Raw genomic sequence first — 24,942 nt, forward strand, 5'->3', positions numbered from 1 at the left:
AGCTTATATTTCCCATTTTCTCTTACACTTCATAAACTGCAACTTATTGCTAAATACATTATTGCTAAATACCTCTAATTGTAAAATGGCAGCTTAGAGAAAGCTTATTCCATTACCTTACAAGCATGTTTAAGTGACTAGTCCATCAATATTCCAAGCTGTCTCCTGCTCTGATATGGCCAGTATATTCACTAGAGTACATCTTGCACAATATCTTTACTTCTGCACAATCTCACCGTTTTACATTTTCCTACATTCAATTGTATTTACCATTTCTTTCTCAGTTTGTAGGGCTTGGTTCTCATCATTTGTCTTGAATACCAGTCAACAAAAAAAAATACTATATTTGTTGTCTTAATACTGTTGTTCTCATTTGAATAGTTATATTTAATCATGTTGTTTGGAAATTGGCTTGGCAGATTTGCAATGAAAGAGCTGGATTAGTGCCTACTTGAAGGCGTGCAATCTCTGAAATTTTAAGAATAATGGCTGTAACTCCAGATTCTGATCCTTCAGTAGGGCTGCCCTGTATAATCAGCACTTAAAAACAAAATTTTAAACATGAATAAGTGGGAACAAATTGTTCTTTGGTTATTGACTGTGCAACTTTTCTGAGAGTGGATGAACTCTACAGTTCCATCCACTCTGGGGTGAATGTGAACTGTAGGAACAAGTGTAGGAAACCTGCTCCCAGGCTATCAGTGTTCCTGAGCTGGCCACTGAGAACAGTCCAAAGAGTAGCCTCAAGGTGACACTTTTTTCCCGAGATTCGCACCCTGCAGAATCCAACTTAAAAGTTTTTCATAATGATAAACTCCAGCGGGGTCCTTGACATTGGAAGTTAAGTGAACCAATTGTCAATTTTACTTCAATTTTCAGAACAAATCTGCAGCCTACATAAAAACCATAACTCATCAGTGTGATTATGTTTTTGAGTATTTCAGTTGTATATAATCTGTGATTTTCCCCTGCCCTTCAAGAGGAACTAGGGAGGAAATAAAAAGGATTTTGTATCCTTGCAGCAAAAGAAACTGCCTAAGTTAATTGTTCTTCGTAATTCTCACAATCAGGCGGGTCAACTCTCTTTGTTGAAACTTCTCTTTGTCGACCAAGGGACAAGGAAAATAAAGAAGGCTCCCTTGAAATGACTGGTCAGCTGGGAGATGTGATGAAGGAAAGTGCAAAAATTGCCTATACATTTGCAAGGGCCTTTCTCATGCAGAAATATCCTGCCAATGATTTCTTGACCCAATCCCACATTCACCTCCATGTGCCTGAGGTAAGTTTTGAGTACGTTGTTTGATAAACTTTAGTAAACTGGTTATTGTCTAGTTTATACTGCAATGGGTTTACGATTCATAAAATTTTGGTTGCATCGCGAGGCATCACTTCCTCCTCCTGTAGAAAAAAGTCAACACATGGATCAATTGAAATGCCTCATGTGGTTCTGTTTTCACAACCCCTGCAGTGCAACTATGTTGTATGTCCGCTTCCCCACCCCACAACAGAAACAGTGTAGCTTTTATGTTGTTAAGTTTTGAATTAGAAATGGGAAAGACCTGCGGGAAAATACTCACACACGCTATCTCCTAGCTAACTGCATTGTGAATTTCTTAACCTTTACAGCAGCTGTCTTCTGGTATGGTTTTAACCATTTAATGTTTTAAATGAAGAACTGAATTTGCAACATCAACTTGATTTCAAAACAAATTAACCTCTTGTACTAAATCTACATAACTATATACTCAGCACTCTATTCAGTTTGTGCTTCATTTTACAGTTCTAATAAAGATATATATTTCATTAATATACACACAGTACTGCATTAAACATGCACACCATACTGTAGCTCTGTATTAAACATATACACCATTCCATATACACAGCACTCTTTTCAACCAGTGTGGCTAAATGTATGTCATTCCCCTATTAATGCAGAGCTATCTAAGCCAGGTGCAATTTGCATGTTACATTAGCGGGTCATAGGAACCAACACTATAGAAATGTCCCCGTTTTTGTGCTTGTGTGGCTACACCATGTCAGGTCGGTCAGCTCACAAACCTTGTAACAGATATGTTCATGATTCTTTACTGCTATTTGAATTTAGCAGGACTTTTCAAAAAAAAACCTCATTCATTTGGACTGCCAAATGAATGTTTTTTAAAGGTAGGAATCTGTCTGTCCTGCTGTTTGTTTTCCTGTCCGTTTTGTGTTAAATGTCTGAGGAACTGACCAGAGACTGTTTTGGAAAAAGAGATTTTGTACAGAATTTCCTCCTTCCTAGCAATTTGAAGCAGGTTTCTATTGACAGAGGAGATGATAAATGCTTATTACAGATATTTTGGGAGGAGAATATTGAAACGCCCATAACTTCCTACTATTGACCTTGTTAACTTGGTGCACATTCTTAATCTGAGCTCTACAATTCAAGTGATCTAGGATAATAATTTTTGATCATAAAAGTAATAAAACAGAAAATGCTGGAAATACTCAGCAGATCAGGCATTCATGGAGAGAGAAACAGCATGTTTCTTTCAGATCTGTGACCTTTGACCAAATGTAATACAGTTTAAGAAAATGAAAACGGAGAGGGTGGGGAAAAAACATAAAAGGGGTAAAATTTTTAGCTCAGCGCCTGACCCAACTGAATGTAAAATGACGTGCGATGATGTCAGGCGTGTGTAGACGTCATCACGCACTCGATGTTTCAGTTGGCTGGCGCGCGCTAGAGTCAGCAGCGCACCCGTGGACAATTAAGAGGCCTCTTAAGGCCATTAAAAAATTAATTGAAATAAATTTTTCTCTCATGGTTGGCGGGCAGACGAAAAGGCCAAGTGACCTTTGCACTTTTTTAGAAACCTCATCCACCGGCAGGATGAGGTTTCCAAAAGCAAATAAAAATTTTATTTTTTCATTAATAACATTTCCCTGTGCAATCATGTGATAGGGGACATGTTTCATAACATTTATAAAATCTTTAATTTAAAAAAAAAAACCTGTTCATCTCCCTGAGACAGCCCTCTGCCTCAGGGAGACTATGTAGCGCGCACCTGCATGCATGCATGAAGTTTGCGCTCGCCCTCCTCCTCTCGGCCCCCCCCCCCCCCCCCCAAACACTCAGCGCTGCCGCTTGCGTTTCAAACTGGGCAGGCCTTAATTGGCCCGCCAGCGTGAAATTGCCATCCGGGCCCAATTGTGGGGACCACCCCCGCCTGCCCCCACCAAGCTCGCATGCCAAGGGCAAAATTCTGCCCAGAAAGATGGTCTGTAATGGAGAGATTAAATGACAAAAGCTGAAGGTGCAGGCCAAAGGAACTGGTAAAGAAACAAAAGATATATCTAGAGGAGATGTGAATGGTAGAATTGTTTTTATCCATAAGATGCTAGACAAAATGCACAATTTGTGATGTGAACTACTATGTGCACCCCCTACTGTATTCTGTATCGCCGATGGAAATTGAGTTTAATAAATGCAGTAACTCTCAATGAGTCAGTAGCATAGGAGGCTGTTTAAATGTTCTAATTTATTGAATACTTGTTTCTCTAGGGTGCTACACCTAAGGACGGTCCGAGTGCAGGCTGTACAATTGTAACTGCGCTCCTTTCTCTAGCAATGGATCGACCTGCACGGCAAAATTTAGCCATGACTGGAGAGGTGTCACTTACTGGAAAAATCCTGCCTGTTGGTGGAATTAAGGAGAAGACCATTGCTGTAAGTTACTGTGAAGCTTCTGAAAGAGTAGAATTAATAGAACAGATGCAACTGCAAGCAGAAAACCAAAGGCCCTTTAAAATTGGGGCTTGGAGTAAACAATAGAATGATACAAAGGCCAAAAAAAAAGGAATTATTCAATTCTTAATTCATTTTAACACTTGTTTAACACGTACAAGCCAGAAAATTTCCTACTGCATTGATGTTAAACTTTATCCAGAATCGGTCATTTATATGATGGGAAACCACTTCAGATCTTGTTCCTTGAAACCAGTTTATTCTTCCCAACATCCTGATGGGTAATTTTTTAATGTGTTGCAATCTGAAAGCTTAATATAATTAAGTCATTACAACAATTTCACTTCAGAGATTTAAATGCAACTATATTTTTTTTTTAGGCAAAGCGAGCTGGTGTTGACTGCATCATTTTACCAATGGAAAACAAAAAAGACTTTTTCGATCTACCGAATTTTATTACAGAGGGTCTTGAAGTGCATTTTGTTGAACATTACCAGGATGTGTACAGTACAGTGTTTCCAGATAAATGAGATTGATCAGCGGACATATAATAGAACTGACCGCGACACATTTCGGGGAAGTACATTCTGTAGAAGCAGAATCAGATGCTATGTGCCAGCCCCAGAGTAGCTGTCTCAGTGCTTCAGAATCGTCATGACCATAGAGTCAATGGAGCACATGTGATCAAATATATTTGGTCATTTTAATGAAGTAGTATTGTAACCAATCCTGGTACCATACTGTCAGACAATTGATAATAAAGTTTATTTATATCAAAATTTAATTAATTCTAGAATCAATGGAAATCATAGAAACTTGATCCAATTATCATCTGTGGGTTACTTGAATAAATCAACTGCTAGATGGGGTAGTCACATTGACCATGAAGACTCTAAATTGTGTATCTGGTTTGTGCTAAGTTAGCTGGGGCAACAGCTTGGGCACTATACTTAGCTGTGGCACTACTGAACTATTAAAGTGGAAATTATATTCAAGATCATAATCCCTATGATTGACTGACCTGTACCAATGATGACTGTGGGCAGCCTGAATCTTAGCTGAGATCCCTTCCAGTCAAACTGCCTGCTAATATTCATTGGCCATTTAAGATGGAAGAGTGTGCCTGACAACTGTAGCCATATTCCAACATGAATCAGTACATTCAGGACAAATAAATGGTTTACAATATTTTATTGGGACAGACACCAGCAATTTCAAGGCTTGTCCGACAATGCACAGGGTTTCCACTGAAGTTACAGCAGTCACATATGTGAACCATTAGTGAAATTCCAGGTGTAAGTAAATAGATGTGGGAACACGTCTGTAAGCTTTTCAATTATGTCTTCCCATTAATTAATTTGCTTGGACAATGTTTCCTGTACTAGGAAGTGGATAGTTATACTTTGTTCATCCTCATGGATACAAATTTGTATGTATTGGTTTTGTCATACACTGCTGTTATGACGCAGCAGATGATGTGTGCCAGATGGATCAAATCCATGAGGGAAACTTGATCACGCGGTCACAACAATTTTATAATTTGTATTTTATTTCGAGATGTGTGCCCTGAATTCAGTAGTAATAAGTCCATCAAGATGTTAGAGATTTTTTACAAAACTAAAACATTTATTAACAAAAGAAAAAATTTCAAGCACATACATAGTCTACAAATTACTATAATAACTCCTAAAATCCCTAATCTGGCTTCCAGTTACATCCCCGTTAAGGCAATAGTAAACAAATAAAATAGATTTTAAACAGATCCAGGTAAGTCACCACAATACCCTGGACAGTAGAATTCAAAGTGGCTTTTCCTAGCTTCAGTTTGTGTAGACAGCAAAGTATTGCACAAATACTGGAAGCTTTTCGCACTTCTGGTAGATCTTGCAATGCCTTCCTCTCTGACATGTAGCTTCTTCTCCTTTATACATCTTTGTCCCTTTTAATGCAAGTTCCATTGTTCCATATGTCTTTGGAACTTTACCTTTCTCATAGTATTAGCACCATGAAAAGATTTATATTATCAGTAACCTTTGGGAAAAATAAACACACTGCTTAACCTAGCTTCTCTGGCTAGGTGTAATATTGTACCATCTCTTTGAAATTCAAACTACCCTGATGTATCTAAAATGCAAATTCTTCTTGCCTCACATTCTAAAATTTCAGCCTTGTTTATGTATTTAGCATTTCAAACCTAGCTTCTTTTGATGAGTCAAAGCCTCCAGACCAGCTGTTTCCAATTCAATCAAATCCCATACACACACTATCCAAACCCCACAATTAACCTATTTTTACAATAAATCACAATATGAGAATTATTATACTTTCATGATACCCCCCCTTATGAGAAAATGAACCATCATCATTTAAAAAGACAGCTTCATTTTCTTAACCCATCTCTTGCACTACCCCCTACACTTCTCTATATACTCACACTATTACATTACCAGATGCATGCATTAACATAACATATATAGAAATCCTTGATATCAACAGAAATCATTGCAGTCCAGTGTCTAGGTTCTAAATGTCCAATTTTCCTTTGAGCTTTAGATTCTTGGCAATGCATCTGCAATTAGATTTTCTTGTCCAGCAACATGTAAAATCTGTAAATTAAATGGCTGCAGTAATAAACTCCAGTCTCAAAATTTGTCCAGACACTTTAAAGGATTGTGGTCTGTATAAACAATTGTTTCTGACGAATTGTTTACAACATAAATCTCAAAATGCTGCAACGCTAATAACAGACCCAGAGTCTCCTCCTTGATGGTTGAATATCTTCTCTGTTGTACATTCAATGTCCATGAAAAATACCCCATTGGTTTCTCAATTCTAGTTTTTTCATCTTGCAACAGTACAGCCCCAATGCCTATATCGCTTGTGTCAATGGCAACTTAAATTGCTTGGCATAATTGGGTACTGCCAAAACTGGTGGTGTAGTCGATACAGTTTTTAAACTGTCAAATGCCTTCTGACACACCTGTGTCCATTGAAACCATACTGCTAAAATTTGGTGCACATTTCCAATAAAAACCACTCATGCCCAGAAATCTCAAAATTTCTCGTTTTGTTCCATGCACAGGGAAATCCACGTTAGCTTTGACTTTCACATCTCTTGTAGCCACCTTACCATGTCCAATGATATGGCCTAGATATATAAATTGCACTTTTGCAAATTCATTTTTAGCCAAGTTCATCACCAAATTAGCTCCTTGTAGTTGACTAATTCTTCCAGATGCTGTAAATGATCTTCCCACATTTGACTGAAAACAATATAATCAGCACAATTGTAAAGTAATTGCAATTACTTTGTTTGTCAGTCTTTGAAATGTTGCAGGTGCATTTTTCGTAACAAATGGCATGATTTCAAACTGATATAATCTATCTGGCGTCACAAAAGTCGATATCTCCTTTGCTCTCTCCGATAATGGTACTTGCCAATATCGTCTTAGCAAGTAAATCTTTGTGATAAACTTTGATTGCCCACTTTCTCAATGCAATCTTCCAACTGTTGTATAGGATATGAATCCGCTTTTGTCGCTGCATTCACCTTTCAATAGTCCACACGCAGTCTTTGTGTTCCATCCAGTATCGGTACCAACACAATAGGCAAACTCTGGTTACTGCAGCTAGACTCAGTCATTTTGAAGTTTGAATTCAATTTCTTTCTGTACTTGTGATAACTTTGCCGGATTTAATCTACAAGGATGCTGCCTTATTGAAGACGAAACTTCTACACTCACATTATGTGTAGCTAAATTTATCCTTCCCAGCTTATTCCCACAAATAGTTTTATGTGACTGCAATAGCTTCTCCAAATCACTTTGACACTTGTCTGGAAGGCAACTCAATATTACATTTAAATTTTCAAGTACTTCCTCATTATCCAATTTGATTAGAGGAAAATCTATTTCAGAATCCTTCATTTCTACCTCATTCTCCTTATCTACCACCAATAACCCCTCTTTTGTTCCCTTCCCTGTCAAAGTACTTTTTATACATATTTACTCTATCTGGAGTATTTATTAAATAATTTGCTTCACTTGGTTTCTTTTCAATCCTGTGAGGCGCACTAAACCTTGCCTTTAACAAGTCACCCAGTACTGGTAACAGAACTAACACTTTTTCCCCAGCAACAAAACTAGGAGCTGTGGCTCTCCTATCTGCCTTCACTTTCATCATTTGCTGTGGTATCTTTAAATATTACCTAGCTAACTCACATACTCTGTCTAATCTTTCTCTGAAGTTTGATACATAATCCAGGAAAGTATTTTCTGAATTTTGCCCCACCAATGTCTCCTGAATGAATTTCAGTGGTCCCTTTACCTCACAACGATAGACTAATTCAAAAGGACTTAATCCAGTCAATGTATTAGGAGCATCCCTAATAGCAAATAACAAGAACGCAATTCCCCTATCCTAACCCTGTGGATAGTCCCGACTACACGCCATCAACATAGTTTTTAATGTTTGATGCTACCTTTCTCAAGTCCTTTGTGATTCATGATGGTAAACTGTTGACTTAAACTGTTTTGTCCCCAAACTGTTCATTACTCCCTTAAACAGCTGTGACATGATATTTGAAACTTGATCTGATTGTATTTCTTTTGGTAAAGCATATCTTGTAAAACATTTAGTCAGCTCTTCCACAATTCTCTTTGTTGTAATATTTCTCAAAGATATCGCTTCAGGAAACCTTGTACACATCCATTATTGTCAGTAAATACTGATTTCCACTTTTAGTCTTAGGGAGGGGTCCTACACAATCATAACCCTAGTAAAAGGTTCATCAAATGCTTGAATTGGAATTAAAAGTGCTGGCTTGTGATTTCCCTATTACCTGATGTGTTACATGCTCTACAGAATTTAACTACATCTCTATGCAATCCAGGCCAATAAAAATGTTTTTGTATTTTTGCCTGTGTCTTTCTAATTCCTAAATGTCCCCCCATTGGAATTTCATAAGCTATTTTCAGGATCTAATTTTTATATCCAAATGGTATAGCAATCTGATCTACTGAAACTTGATACTGCTGCCACATTCTCATTAACACATTACCCTTAAGGCAATAACATTCTGGAATACATTCTGCCCCTGTTTCTGGGTAAGCTGTCTGATGTAACTTTTATTTGTGGAACCTTTTTCTGTAACGCTACCAACTGCCTTGAGCTAAATACCTCAGATGCATTATCCTCCATTTTTTCTTCCTGAACAATCTTATCAAAGCCTGTGTCAGCTAATTGAATTTCAACATCATCTCCCTGCCTTTTAACTTCCTTCCTGCTTCAACCTGTGAGTTTGTGATCATCTTACCACATAATCTGGAAACAATCCAGGATGCTCTTTCTGCAATACTTTTGTTGAAAATACGTAGAGGCTGCTCAACTACCACAGGCATCACTCACATCTGTGACCCAGCAATATCATTACCCAAAATAAATTGAACCCCTACAATGGGCAATTTTTCTACTACTGCAACAACCACCTCTCCTGTTTTCCACTTGCTCTTTAAATTTACCTTCCACAATGGAATAGGTTTAGCATCTCCATGAACCCCACTTATTATCACCTGTTCCTGCAATACTCCCTCTGAACAACAAGAATCACTGTCCCATAACATTAAGACTTGACTAGCCCATGTGTCTCTTAAAATTTTAATATCTTTACCTACACCACCCTGTACACATGGAAAGACTTCCCCTTCACATACAAAATCTTTAAACATTTCTGCAACCTGCTCCTCTGAACTCCTTTGGGTAAATTGCAAACACATTCCCACTTCTTTACCAGTCACTGATTTTACCTGTACACAAACCATTGGTTTTTCCTGTGCTTGAACCTCAGAACACACACTACTTTTATTTCCAGAACTTTTCTGCATCCCAATAATTCCAACAGATTTTCCGTGTAATTTCCAACATACTGACTTCATGTGCCCAACTTTATTACAATGAAAACACCTCAATTTTCAAGTGTCACTTCTACCCTCAGCACCTTCCCTTATAGTCTGAGAAAAAACCTCCTGGGAATTTCCACCTACTCCTCTTCCCTGACCATCCTTTACCCTTCCCACTTTCTATCATTCTCCAATTTAAAAGGGTGACGAAGAAAAGGTTTAGATCTATGAATTAATTCAATCATCAGCTATCTCTGCTGCTTGTCTTATTGTTTTAACCGTTCTTCCACGAGTTCTCACTACTGAAGGAATTGAATCTTTAAATTCTTCCAGAATTACTTCTCAAAGAGCTGCATATATTGTCTCTATCTTTAATGCCTGTATCCACCAGTCAAAATTACTTTGTTTTACTCTCAATGTTTGCCTAGGTGGTTTTCTAATATTCCTAAATTTCTGCCTGCATGCCTCAGGAACCAACTCATATGTACTCAAAACAGCCTATTTTTAACCACATCATACTCTACTGACATTTCTTCTGACAGTGAAGCATAAACCTCATGCGCTCTACCCACTAGCCTAGACTGTAACAGCAATGTCCAGTTTTCTTGTGGCCTTTTCATCTGTTTAGCTATCTTCTCAAATGAAATAAAGAATGCCTCCACATCGCATCCTTCAAACTTTGGAAGAGCTTGCAAAGATCTAAATATCTCCCGATTGGGTTTTAGGTTAACTGTTTTTTCATGATTAGAACCTTCCTCAGCATCTGATGTCTCTTTTTTAAAGTCCAGCTTTTTAAGTCAGTACCCCCTGCCCCTTTCCTTCTCTCTCTCCTCCATTGCTAACTTTTCCCTCTGGAGATCGTTTTTGCATTTCCATTTCTTTTTGAAATAATATTTTTCCCTTATTTTTTTCTACTGCCTCTAGCCTTTACAATTCCAATTATTTTTCTTTTGCCTCCAATTCAAGTTTTTTCAGTTCCTTTGCTTGTTCAAATTCCAGCTTCTTCATTTCTAACTGAAGTCTCACTACCTCCAGCTGTGACTCACTACTGTTGGGCATCGCCATCCAACTTCAGATGCTGTTATGTCTGCTTTCTTTGCCCCTACATGTAATCTCAACTGTAACTTATCTGCCAACTGTTAACTTAACCTTCAAAACATTTTTTAAACCCAGTTATATCTTCTACTTCCAAAAATGTGTTAGCCATGGATACAGCCATTTTTGCAGTCCCACCCCTTTAAAAATCCCTCACCAACTCCTGAATTCAAAGTACTCCTCATATTCGTAACCTTAAGATTCACCAACTCCAATACAATCAAGGAATTTCAAATATCGTGCAAAGAGCCCCCAATTTATGATGCGTTCCAGGCAGATCAAATCCACGAGGGAAAATTGATCAAGGGGGTCAAAACGATTTTGCAATTTGTATTTTATTTCGAGATGCATGCCCTGAATTCACTAGTAATAAGTGCACGAAGGCTCTAAAATTAAACATTTATTAACAAAAGATTGCAAGCACATACATAGGAGTTATAATAGTAATTTATAAACCTAAAACCCCTAATTAATCTGGCTTCCAGTTACACCCCCGTTAAGGCAACAGTAAATAAAAAATATATTTTAAACAGACCCAAGCAAGTCATCACAATACCTTGGGCAGTAGAATTCAGTGGTTTTTCCCAGCTTCAGTTTCTGTAGACAGCAATTTATTGCTCAAATACTGGAAGCTTTTCACACTTCTGGTAGATCTTGAAATACCTTCCTCTCTGGCACATAGCCTCTTCTCCTTTATACATATTCCTCCCTTTTAATGCAAATTCCTTTGTTCCCAAATGTCTTTTGGAATTTTACCTTTCTCATGAAAAGATTTATATTAGTAACCTTTGGGAAAAATAAACACACTTCTTGGCCTAGCTTCTCTGGCTAGGTGCAACATCCTATCATCTCTGAAATTCAAACTACCCTGATTTATCTACAAATGCAAATTATCCTCACCCCACATTCTAAAACTTCAGCCATGTTTACATATTTAGCATTTCAAACCTAGCTTCTTTTGATGACTCAAGCCTCCAAGCCAGCTGTCTCCAATTCAATCAAATCTCTCCCACACAAACTATCCAAACCCTATTAACAATAAATCTCAATGAGGAGAATGATTATATGTTCATTACACTGCCAAATACTCCCACAGCTGTTTGCAAGTCCAGTCTTACCAGTTTTCCTTAGACATTGTTTCTGCCATCAAAATAGGTATATGCTTCCCTTCCGAGATGGGAGGAGAGCAAGTACATATTTGCAAAATTATTGCAGTTTAAGGCCAAGACTATGTTTTGTAATACTACTGCACCTCTAATGGGGAAATGAAAACTTGCAGCTAAATTTGAGTTTAATTATTTCCTAGGAATGTTTTGAAGTCAAGTTTTTATATATTTCTATTTATCTATAGGATTCAAAGTGTGAATGCTACTTTGCATTTCCCATCAGCCATTCACTTAAACCTTATAATTTCATTTAATCAGTTACAGGGTTCTCTACCTATTAACAGCAAACCTGTGACACTGTTGAATCATATTTTTTTTTCCCCTAACAAATTAAGGTTAAACTCTGTTGGCATCAAGTAGTTTTGCTCTACTGCAGCCAGTTGTCTTGTTTCATATGGCCCCTTCCAAGTTAGAAATCAGTCACAGTTCTGGTACAAGCCGATTGAGGAAATGAGGTGTATTTGTTTAATCAATTCTTCCAGTAGGGCTTTTTCTAACTTTCTCAACTGATTTTTGTGAATTAAGCAAGAGATTTTCATTAAACATGTTTTTGACAACTGCATAGATTGGCTTGCAGAAGGCTAGGTAAAATTATACAATAGGATCATGGCTGATTGTGTCTCAACTCCCAAAAGAGAATTCCAAACATTCACAACCCTTTGAGTGAAGAAATTTCTAATCTCAGTCCTAAGTAATCAGCCACTTGTCTTGAAACTGTGCCCTGTATTCTATATTCCCCAGCTAGGGGAAATAACCAGTGTCTACCCTTGACAATCCCCTCATGATTCTGTTTCATTGAGATCACCTCGTTCTTCTAAACTTCAAAGGATTTAGACCCAGTTTACTTAGCCTATCATAGTACGACCCTCTCAAATACAAATGTATCCTGCCTTAGAAATGGAGACCAAAACTGCAGTATTCCAATCTGGTCTCAAAGCCCTGGAGCAATTGTAGCAAGACTTCCTTATTCTTGTACTTCAGATCCCTTATCATAAAGACCAACATGCCATTTGCCTTCTAATTACTTGTATCTGTATGCTAACCTTGTGTTCCTTGTACAAATACACACAAGTCCCTCTGAAAAATCATTTACAAGTTTCATGCCTTTTAAAAACCTTGCAGCACTCCGCTAGTCAGTCTGCCAACTTGAAATGCCTAGTTTATCCCTATGCTTTGCTTCCTGTCCATAAAGCAATCCTCCAATAAGAGTATAATAGACCATGCTCTTCCATTCAATATGACTGATCTTCGATTTCAACTTCACTTTCTCACCCACTCCCCATAATTCCCTGAGACCAAGAATCTCTTAGCCTTGAATATATTCAACGATGGAACATCCACAACCCTCTGAAATTTCTCATCTCAGTCCTATATTAGCCCTTTATCCCGAGACTGTATTTCTTGTGTTCTAGATTCCCCAACTAGGGGAAACCACCTCAGTCTACCCTATTGTATGCTTCATTAAGTTCAACTTGAAACTGTCCCTTGTATGCCTTTTCTGCTTCCTCTCCACACTAACGTGTACGAACTCCATAAGCCCTTATCCATTGAAGGGCAAATGACGTCTCCCACCTTTTTGCCAACTTCCAATACACTGGGGCCTCTAGAATTTGGGAATTTTGGAAAATCATAATCAACACATCCACCATCTCTGCAGCTACCTTGTTCGCCTACATTCAAGGGTTCAATCACATCATAGGATTATTCAAATTTTAATCCCTTAAATTTCCCCAACACTTTTTCTCTGCTGCTATTAATTACCTCACGTTCCTCACTCTCATTAGCCCATTGGTTATCCACTATTCCTAGTATGTAATTTGTCTCTTTTACTGTGAAGACAGACAAAATATTCGTTCAATGTCTGTGTCACTTCGTTATTCCCCATACTATCGCCTGTCTTTGCTTCTAAGGGTAATCTACTCTCCTTTTTACATTCAATTGTAAAAAAATGTTTGCAACAATAGAAGGTGAAACATCAGGAAAGAACAGACCAGCTAGGACTGGGTGGGTGGATAACATCAGAAAATGCTCGATGAACAATGAGAGCAGTACAAAATTGCAGTGAACAGAGATGCCTATGACCCAATGTAGACAAGCTAATTATGGGTGGATGGAAAAAGCTCTTACAATCTTTACATTCCTGGCTAGTGTACTTTCATATTTATTTTTTCCCTTTTTAGCAACTTTTCTATACACAATCCTCAGTCATTACTATTTTTAGTCTATGGTTCCATGAAAAATAAAGTTCAATAAACTGTAAATTAAGTAAACACACGAGGTAATTTTGAAATAACTTTAATGGTAGCAACTTTGTACAGATCAATCTTTCTTCGCAGCTGCCTTTCTCATTGCTGCCAGCACATTGCTGAGTTCTTCTCTCTTCCTCTTTGCACGGATGTGAGTGCCAACCTGAAAAGAATGAACACCGGTTAATATTTAGGTGCATTTAATACTAGAGAAATTAACTTAGGCACTGGTTTGCAACAAATGTAATTTAAAACGGTTTTCCAATTATGCTAAAGAGTACACACAGTTGCAGTTTTCTAGCCCCTCAAATATAGAATGGTAATATTTCAATTATTCTGAATTTTTATATTTGACTTCTTCACATGCAAGTCTGGATTGTATAGCAGGCAGCTAAACAACTGAAGCTGCAACAGCTACCGACTACTTTCTCATTTTGTTTTAAGAGTATATGTAGGATGCACCACTCATATTCCCCAAATCTTTCTGTTCTGAGCTGTCAAGTAACATTGACATACCTTTCATCTGAGAAGGTTTGGCCTGCTTCATAGAAAATCATTCTAACTTGAGTTTATATTGGCATTTTACTACTACTAACTTTAGTTTAGGATGAGTAACTGCAAAGGCATGCAGCAACAATAAGAATCTATTAAACTATCAGTATCAATAGGCATAAATGCTGCTGCCCACTTTCGAAAAACCTTGACAAAGGTTCATTTGTAAGACCTGAACACATGCAACACAGATGACTGGCAAGTTGTTACTTACTCTCTTTTTGATGAATTTGAGTGCACGCTTGTCTTTAGAGACCTTCAGCAATTCCATTGCACGCTTTTCATAGGGAGCAAAACCACAGACCTCACGGATCAGATCTCTGACAAACTTGGTGTGCTTAGTTAGGCGCTAAGGAAATAAAAAGATAACCAAACCAAGAGTTAAAAAAAAAGAGAACTCAGGATCTCAACAGTTTCAACTAATGTTCAGTTACAATTCCAGATGTCCACTAAAAATAGTATTCTTCAGATTACTCCTAGTGTCATGTGCTGAGTACATAAATAAGAGGATAGCACAGCTGAACATGTGGCTGGAGAGATGGTCCAGGAGGGAAGTTTAGATTCCTGGGGCATGGGGACCATTTTGAGGAGGTGGGACCTATTCAAGCAGGATGGGTTGCACCTCAACAGGCCCAGGACTAATATCTTGATGGTGAGGTTTGCTAGTTTTGTGTGGGGAGTTAAACTAGCTTGGCAGGCAGGTCAGAACCTGTGCTTAGATTCAGAGGAAGTGATGCAATACTAGAAAGGCAGAAAAATTAATAAGCGAATTTAGAAGTTTAAGGAAACAAAGGCTAGAAATTAGACAAATGAGTTCTACTCTGAAGTGTGTGTATACACACTTCAACTCAAGGAATCTAGTGAATAAGGCAGATGAGGAGGAGGAACACAGTAAAGGAACAATCATAGCTGTGAGGTGGAATGATATGCTAGAAGGAGCATTGAATGAAGCCATATGGCTTGAACTGAGGAACAAAAAGCGAATCACACTGCTTTGAGTGTTCTATAGACACAAACAGACAGAGGGATCTAGGAGAGCAAAGAAGTAGGCAAATTGCTGAGAACTGGAGAAACAAATGGGCTATAACAAAAGGAGATTCCTAACATTAATTGGAATTAATGTAAAAGGTACTATAGCCCACAGAATCTCTTAAGATGCATTCAAGAACTTTTTAGCAGGTACTTAGCAAGGTTAGCTGGAGAAGGGGAAATTTGGGCTTAGTTTTCAAGAATTAATCTGTGTAGGTGTATGAGGAATTAGCAGGAAAGCATTTTAGCAGTAGTCATAGAGGTCTACAGCACAGAAAAAGGCCCTTTGGCCCATCGAGTCTGCGCCAGTCAAACAAGTACCTAAGTATTCTAATACAATTTTCCAGGGCTAGGACCATAGCCTTGTATGCCTTGACATCACAAGTGCACATCCAAATACTTAAATGTTACGAGGGTTTCTGGCTCTACCGTCCTTTCAGGCAGTGAGTTCCAGATTCCCACCACCCTCTGGGTGAAAAAATTCTTCCTCACATCCCCTCTAAACCTCCTGCCCCTTACCTTAAATCTATGCCCCCTGATTACTGATCCCTCCACCAAGGGGAAAGTTCTTTCCTGTCTACCCTATCTATGCCCCATAATTTTATATGCCTCAATCATGTACCCCCCCTATCTCCTCTGCTCCAGGGAAAATAATCCAAGTCTATCCAATCTGGTTTTAGTTATGAGGATAACAACTAAAACTCTCCAGCCCAGGCAACATCCTGGTAAATCTCCTCTGCACTCTCTCTAGTGCAATCACATCCTTCCTATAATGCGGATTCCAGAACTGCACACAATACTCAAGCTGTGGCCTAACCAGCGTTTTATACAGTTCCAGTATAACCTCCCTGCTCTTATATTCTATGCCTTGGCTAATAAAGGCAAGTATCCCAGTAGTGATCATAATTCAGTAAGATTTAGAATAGCTATGGAAAATGTTAAAGATAGATCAAGGGTGAAAGGTTGATTTTACTAAGCTGAGATGTGATTTAGAAAAAATGGACTGGAAACAACTACTTGGAAGGGCAGTGGGAGGCATTCAAATCTAGACCCTCCTGGATGTCAAAGAGCAATAAAAAAAACTTGACAGATGCTAAAAGCTCAATATTGCAGAAAGCTTAGCGGGTACAGAAAGTACAGGGCATAAAAAATATATTGGCAAATTAAATCAAAAGAATTCAAAGATGTTTTATAAATACATACAGGGAAAAAGAGTAACTAAGTAGGGTCATTAAGAAACAAAAAAGTAACTTCTGAGTCGAGGTGCAAGATGTGGGCATGTTTCTTAATTATTTGCATCTGTTTTCACAAAATAGTGACAAAGCAAACATTGTAGTTAAGGAGCAGTATGAAATATTGGGTGGGATAACCATAATGTTGAAGGAATATTAAAGTAATTAGCATTCTTGAAAGTGTATATAAGTCACCAGACTTGGATGAAATGTATCTTAGGCTAAGGGAAGCAAAGGATGAAACAGCAGAAACTGTGACTATCAGTTTCCAGTCTTCCCTGACTATAGGGGTGGTGTCGAAGAAGAGGACTGTAACATTGTACAATCATTTGAAAAGGCAAGAAAGGATAGCCCAAATAATTACAAATAAGTTAGCCTAAGCTTTGTTGTGGGCAAATTACTGGAAAACACTGAGACAATACAAATCTTTTCCAGAAGCACAGATTAATCAAGAATGGTCAGCATGGATTTTAAAGGGTGGTGGTGCTTGACAAACTTGATTGTTTGTTTAAAAAAAAATCAGTGATGTAGTCTACATAAATTTCAGCAACTTTTTTTTTTGCCAAGATCCCACATGATAGACTGGTCATAAAATTAGAAGTATGTGGGAACCAAGGGAAAGTGGCAAATTGGACCCAAAATTGGCTCAGTGGCAGTAAACAAAGGGTTGTGGACAACAGGTATTTTACTGACTGAAAGGCTGTTCCAGCAGAGTTCTGCAGTGTTCAGTCCTGGAACCCTTGCCTAAGAACATAAATAGCAGATCATTCAGGCCCTCGAGCCTGTGCCATCATTCACTAAATTATGGCTGATCTGATTATGGCCTCAATTCCACTTTCCTGCCTACCCCCAACAACTCAACTGCCTTATCAATCAAGAATCTGTCTAACACAGCCTTGAATATATTCAATGACCCAGCCTCCACTGCTCACTGGGGAAGAGAATTCCAAACATTAATGACCCTCAGAAGAAATTCCTCCTCATCTTTATCTTGAATGGGAGACCTCATTTTTAAACTGTGCCAGCTAGCTGGTACATTGGTGAGATCACATCTGGAGTACTGTGTAGTTTTGGTCTCCTTTATAATTGCATTAGCAGTGCAGAAAAGGTTAATTCGACTGATTCCTGGGATGAAGGGGTTACCTTATGAGAAAATGTTGGACAGGTTAGGCTTGTATCCATTTGAGTACAGAAGAATGAGGTGATCATATGGAAAAATATAAGATCCTGAGGGGACTGGACAAGGTGGATGCTGAGATGTTTCCCCCTTATGGGAGAGGCTAGAACTAGGAGGTGGAGTTTAAAAATAAAGGGTCGCCTATTTCAGATTGAGATAAGGAGAAACTTTTTCTCTCAGAAGGTCTGTGGAATTCTCTTACTCAGAGAGAAGTGGACGCTGGGTCATCGATTATTTTTAAGGCTGGGTTAGATTCTTGATTGCAGACAGGAAAGTAGAATCGAGGCCATAATCAGATCAACCATGATCTTATCAAATGGTGGAGCAGGCTCAAGGAGCCGAATAGCATACTCCTGCTCCTAATTTGTATTTAGTTCCAGATTTCCCCCATGAGAGGAAATATCTTCTCAGCATCTCTTCTGTCAAGCCTCCTCAATCTTCTACATTCCAATAAAATCACCTCAGTCTTATAAACTCCAATGAGTACAGGCCGAACTTGCTCAACTTTCCTCATAAGACAAACCCTTCATCCCAGGGATCAGCCTAGTTAACTTTCTCTGAACTTCTTCCAATGCAAGTTTGTCTCCCCTCAGGTAAGGTGACCAAAACTGTACAGTGTTCTCATCAGCGCCCTGTACAGTTGTATCAAGACTTACCTAGTTTTATACTACACCACCTTGCAATAAAGGCCAACATTCCATTTGCCTTCCTAATTATTTGCTGTACTTTTAGTGTATCATGTTGAAGGACACCTAGATCCCTCTGTACTGCAGCATTCTGTAGACCCTCTCCAATTAAATAATCTGCTTTTCTATTCTTCTTGCCAAAATGGACCACCTCACATTTTCCCCACATTATACTCCATCTGCCAATTTTTTGCCCATTCACTTAACCCATCTATATCTCTTTATAGACATGTTCTCTTCACAACTTACTCTACCTATCCTTGTGTCATCAAAAAATTTAGCAACCATACATTTGGTCCCATCATCCAAGTCATTAATATAACTCAAATAGTCAAGGCCCTAGCACTGATCCCTGTGGCACTCCACTAGTTACAGTTTGCCACCTTGAAAATGACCCATTTATCCCAACAGTTTCCTGTTGGCTAGGCAGTCCTCTTTCCGTGCTAATCACAGAATCTCAGTGCATAAGCCCTTCGGCCCATTGAGTCTTCAACAACACGTGAGAAACACCTGACCTACCTACCTAATCCCATTTACCAGCACTTGGCCCATGCTAAGTGCTCATCCAGATACTTTTTAAAGGATGTGAGGCAACCGCCTCCACCACCCTCCCAGGCAGCGCACTCCAGACCGTCACCACCCTTTGGGTAAAAATGTTTTTCCTCACATCCCCCCATAACCTCCTGCCCCTCACCTTGAACTTATGTCCCCTTGTGACTGACCCTTCAACTAATATATCACCCCCAACACTATAAGCTCTTATTTTGTTTTTTAACCTTTTATGTGACACCTTAAATACCTTTTAAAAATTCAAATACATTACATCTACTGGTTTCCCTTTACCCACCCCAATTGTTACATCCTCAAAGAACTCTAATAAATTTGTCAAACATGAGTTCCTTTCACAAAACTACACTGACTCTGCCTGATAGTATTATGATTTTCTAAGATGTTATGCTGCTACCTCTTGCATATTGACAGCAGCTTTAATAGAAACTATGTGCTATCATTTAAAATAAAGCTTACAATTTTAGATCTCTGGCTAAACATCCCAACCCTCCCTAAACTCTCAGCAGTTACTTCAGGGCAAGGATGTTATGCTCAAGACAGCTGAGCACTGGTCATAAAACCAGCACTCCTGAATGGAGGATCAATAAAAAAGTGTTCTGTTCCTCAACCTCTGACTTTTGCTCAAGGTTCACAATAAATCCCAGTCTCCTTCCTTTATGTTGCACCATGCAGAGACAAACCTTCATGATGACATTAGATGCTTTTTTTTTCTTCACAAAGGCTTTTAAACTAACACATGCAGCTCTTTTAACTAGATAGATTTTACTCACCCCTCTTCTACGGCACTGCCTTGGGCCAGTCTCATTCTTGGTGACGGGGTGACCTTTGCGCAGGCCAACTGCCATAGGATACCTGATCGCCATGTCTGTACAGAAGAACCAGGGCAATGACATTTAGCAGTTGACACATTAGAATTTACATATAAAAGGGAACGCAACTTAAAAATTCAATGCAATTCTCTTCAACTTCACTAATAGCTGGGCTCAATGGTAGCAGTCTGATGAGCCAAAAGGTTGTGGGTAGAAGCCCCAGTCCACTACTAAGTGCACAATGTAGGTGGATACTACATGCAGTACTGAGAGAGTGCTACATTGATAGAGGTGCAGTTTGTTAAATGTTACATTTGCCTGTTCAAGTGAACATAAGAACTTGCAAGAGTGGTGAGCTCTCCCATGTACTGACCAACATTCATCCCTCAGCCAAAACACTTGCTTTTTGCAGGACCTTGTGCACAAAGCAGCCGCCGCATTTGCCTACAAGAGCAAGTGGCTTCCACTTCAAAAGTAATTCATTGGGCTATACTGGGTTTGTGAAATGTGCTATATAAATGCAAGTTTGATTTTCTAACTATTTCCTATTATTGAACGACAGGCGTAATTAGGGACAAACTCCAATCATCGACACGAAATTCCATTCTCCATTAGAGACTGATGCCATTTTTGTATTGTGTGCACTGCCTAAAGCACAGGTCCTGCTCAGTCAGTGACACTACCAAGGAATTATGGCTGGCTTGTGATGTGAAATAAGTTTTAGGCTACTGCTGGGTGTCCCCACGTTTTACCAGTTCACAAAGCATCCAAAACTAGACACTCGATGTGTTGGATTAAATCATTTGTGGTCCTACATCACAGCCAAAAATCAAAAATTGACCAAATATTCAGGAGATTGGGCAGCATCTGTTCAGAGAGGGGAAGGTAATGTTAACGTTTTAGATCTTAAGATCCAACATCAAAACTACAACTGTGTAATGCATGCGAGCAAAAATGTTACCAATGTAAACACGTATGTAAACAGCTTCATCTGTTTACATATACATAGGAGAGCACCACACTTATACACACTCCCACAACCAAATTGAGACTTTAAATAGTTAAAATCTTTATTCACTGCCCAAACCTGAAAACAGAACTTAAAAACAAAAAGCTAAAAGCTACTGCGGATGCTGGAAATCCAAAACAAAACAAAAACAGAATTACCTGGAAAAACTCAGCAAGTCTGGCAGCATCGGCGGAGAAGAAATCAGTCAACGTTTCGAGCCCTCATGGCCCTTCGGCAGAACTGCAGCATAGTTTCAACAAGGGAGAAATATAAATTATATTTCTCCCTTGTTGAAACTATGCTGCAGTTCTGCCGAAGGGCCATGAGGGCTCGAAACGTTGACTGATTTCTTCTCCGCCGATGCTGCCAGACTTGCTGAGTTTTTCCAGGTAATTCTGAAAACAGAACTTGCATTTATATAGCACCTCCCACAACCACAGGACATCTGGAAGCACTTTATAGCAAATTGAGGATTTTTGAATGATTGTCACAATTGTAGGAAACACAGCAACCAATTTGCATGCAGCAAGCTCCCACAAACAGCAATGCAATGATTTTTTTTAAGCAATGTTGACTGAGGAATATAATGGCCAGAACACAGAACTCTACTTCAAAATAACACAGCAGAATCTCCTCCCACAGTGCAGCACCCACCAAGCATTGCACTGAGATTTTGTGCTAAATCTCCGAGATGGAGTTTCAACCCACAAGATTCTGATTCAGTGATACCTTACACAGATTGAATCTTTTTCCCTCCCCTCACAAGGAAGCAGCTGAGCAGGATTTGGCCCTGAGATGTGCATCCAATCACATGCTGTATTTGTACCATTACCAACAGTGACTATTTCCACCTCTGTAACATTGCTCAAAACCACCCCTCCCCTCAGCTTATCTGCTAATGAAACCCCCTTCAATGCCTGTTACCCCTTGACTATTCCAACACATTACTGGCTAGCCTCCCACATTCTATCCTCTGTAAACTTGAAGTTACCCAATACTCTGCCTCCCATCTCTCACAAAGTTCCAATCACTCTTGTGTTTTAATGGTCTACAGTGCCTCTCTGTAATGTAACTCCTCCACCTTGTGTTCAAACCCCTTCCTGCCATTTATCCTATCACTGTAATGCTCTCCAGCCTTACAACCTTGCATGGTATCTGTGCTCTTCCAATTATGGTCCCTTGAGCAGCCCAGATTTTAATTGTTCAATGATTACACCTTCAGTTGCCCAGGGCCCAAACTTTAAGTTCCTCTCTAAATTTCTCCAACTCTCATTCTCCTTTAAGACACTCTTAAAACGTTCCTTAATCGAGCTTTTTGTCATCTACCGGACTATCTCCTTATGCAGTTTGGTGTAAAACGCGTGTTAACATTCCTGTGGAGCACTTGGAACACTTTACTGCCTTAAAGGCGCTAAATAAATACAAGTTGTTGTTGAATGTCCGGTACTCAACAGCAATGGGCCATTGACCAGGTTGACATATGCAGAACGGGAACTCCGTTAGTTTCCGGGGTTGTCAGTAACAAGACCAACACCCACTGGAGTTAAGGCTTTCAAAAAAATACTTAAATCTTCATCTGATATATCACAGATCCCGAGGTCAATCAGTGGCACGGAGTTTGGATTCATACGCCAAGCAAAGTTCGCACTGCACTACTGAAAGGCCTCATCCAAACTTCCACAAATAATGACTCAAATGATACAATTCGACATAAAATAATCAGTCCAACTACCACATATGACGCTGGTCTTCACATTCCTACACAATAAGAGTCAACCAACCACAGGATGGTTCCGATAACAAACAAATTTATATTTGATCAACCCAACATTCAGCTCCCTACCTACTCGCTCGTAATGGCGCCAGGACCGGAAAGACCGGAGAGAGCAGGAATGCTGGGATATCAATACTTCCGCCCAGTGCCTGTCTGTAACCACGTGACTCGGTTAACTGGTGATGAAAGTCTTGTGGCCATCTTGAGGTGTGCAGACGTTAAGCCTGTTTGTCAAGTCTTATTTAATTTAGATATTCAGGGTTTTTGTGTGCCTAGTGTGGGAAATAGGCCCTATTTTCAATTGGTTTAAAATCAAACTGTTATACTGAGTTGGTTTATTGAAAATAAACCAAAATCTGTTCGTTTTTGAAATTATATGTACCTTAAATCATAGTAATTTATATTTCCATAGAGCTATTAAAGAAGGAAAATTCCCAAGAAGCTTCACAGAAGGGAAAATTATTTTGAAAATAATTAGGTTGGATAAGCTGGGGCAGATTTGACAGAAGTGTACGAAATTATGACCGGTTTGGATAAGGTAAAGAAAAGCTTTTTAGCTGATAGTACAAGAGTACTATTTATGGTTTTAGGCAAGTGATTTAGGGGGGATGTGAGTGGCGCAGGGAGTGGTAATGACCTGGAACTTGCTGCCTATACAAGGGTGTGGAAAGCACAGACGGTAAATGGTTTTTAAAGGAAATTGGATGGGCACTAGAGGCAAATAAACTTGCAGGGCTGCAGGAATCTAGCAAATAAATTAGATTGCTCTTTAGAGAGCCAACATGGACGATGGGCCAAATATCCTTCTGTGCCATAATTATTCTATGACTCCATGAAATTAAAAAATGGAATAACCCTTGGTGAGTGATGTATAAACATAAAGGAAATTGCAAATTTAGGGTAGGGTGAGGAAGATGGGGCTTGAATATAAGAAAAAAGATTTTAAATTCAGTGTGGAATAAAGCGTAGGCTCCTTATCTGCTTTTCATTATGGCATTGGCACTGGAAGTAATGTATCAAAGTAAAGAATGCTGGGACATCAGTGCGTCTGTCCGGGTACAACTGCTGACTATGGAAGCTTGCAATCATAATAGAAAAATGTTTAATCAAGGCAAAATAACATAAACTAAATGCAAAAAAACATTTCTGGGAAAAGCCTGGAGTAGTCATGGACAGCCAGATGAGAGATTGGTTTTCAAGTGGAGAAAGAGGCAATAAGGTGGAAGAGTTTATAGAAAGTTCCAGTGTGTGGGGTTGAGATGAGTGAAGGTTCTGCGGCCAATGACAGCATGGGATGAAACAGTCCAGAACTGATAGAGTGGAGAGTCTGTGCTGGAATAGGGTTGCAGAGGTCGAGAGTGACAAGGATGAGGATTTTAAAATCAGAAGTATTGGAGATGGGGAGGCAATGACAGTTGGCAAGAACAGTGGTGATTGGGAAGTGGGTGGTGGTATTTTGGATGAATAGGAGTTGCAAAGGGGAGAAGTCAGAGACTGGCAGGGAGAATTTTGGTGTATTATTTTGGAATTTAGAGGTGAAAAGTCATGTATAGAGGCCTCAGTGGCAAAATTAGGTGAAATAGGCATGGAGGTGGGCAGAATTGCCAATGGTAACGAGTGCATTTGGTGGTGCTTAGAATGTGGTGTTTGATGCTCAGCTCAGGGTCAAATAGGAAACCATGACTACACATCGTTAGGTTTGCCTGAGTAGGTTGCAAGGGAGAGGGATGGAGGTGGAAATTTTTGATGGGAGCCAAACAGGATAGCTTCTGTCTTGACAATATTTAGTTGAAGGGAGAGATGATATCCATTTTGCCACTAAAGGACACTGTTGACAAAGAACAGAGAAGATAAGGTATGAAAAGAGCAAATCAATCAAAGATATTTCACACATTGGCCTGTCTGCATAGGTAGAACTGCCTTTTCCTTGTCTATACACTGTTCCTCAGTGACATAATTCAAAATTACAG

General features: G+C 39.1%; 2 protein-coding genes across 3 annotated transcripts in view; one reads left to right on the top strand and one right to left on the bottom strand.

Annotated features, from left to right (window-relative positions):
• lonp1 (lon peptidase 1, mitochondrial) overlaps positions 1 to 4,618 on the top strand; it is a 42,944-nt gene extending 38,326 nt beyond the window's left edge. For both annotated transcript variants that reach the window (XM_078555774.1, XM_078555776.1), the window contains exons 16-18: positions 1,071 to 1,279; positions 3,548 to 3,712; positions 4,111 to 4,618. In XM_078555774.1, coding sequence (XP_078411900.1) covers positions 1,071 to 1,279; positions 3,548 to 3,712; positions 4,111 to 4,260 — 524 coding nt within the window. In that variant the 3' untranslated portion in view covers positions 4,261 to 4,618. The remainder of the gene's footprint in view (positions 1 to 1,070; positions 1,280 to 3,547; positions 3,713 to 4,110) is intronic.
• Positions 4,619 to 14,167: 9,549 nt separating this feature from the next.
• LOC144688814 (large ribosomal subunit protein eL36) lies at positions 14,168 to 20,518 on the bottom strand. Its single transcript, XM_078555780.1, has 3 exons — positions 20,151 to 20,518; positions 14,901 to 15,035; positions 14,168 to 14,297 (listed from the first exon to the last, which is right to left on the bottom strand). The coding sequence occupies exons 1-3, from the start codon at positions 20,271 to 20,273 to the stop codon at positions 14,208 to 14,210; spliced, it is 348 nt and encodes a 115-aa protein (XP_078411906.1). The 5' UTR covers positions 20,274 to 20,518; the 3' UTR covers positions 14,168 to 14,207.
• Between the last annotated feature and the right edge of the window lie 4,424 nt (positions 20,519 to 24,942).

This window comes from Cetorhinus maximus, chromosome 13, assembly GCF_964194155.1.
Source record: "Cetorhinus maximus chromosome 13, sCetMax3.hap1.1, whole genome shotgun sequence".
NCBI classification, from domain to species: Eukaryota; Metazoa; Chordata; class Chondrichthyes; order Lamniformes; family Cetorhinidae; genus Cetorhinus; species Cetorhinus maximus.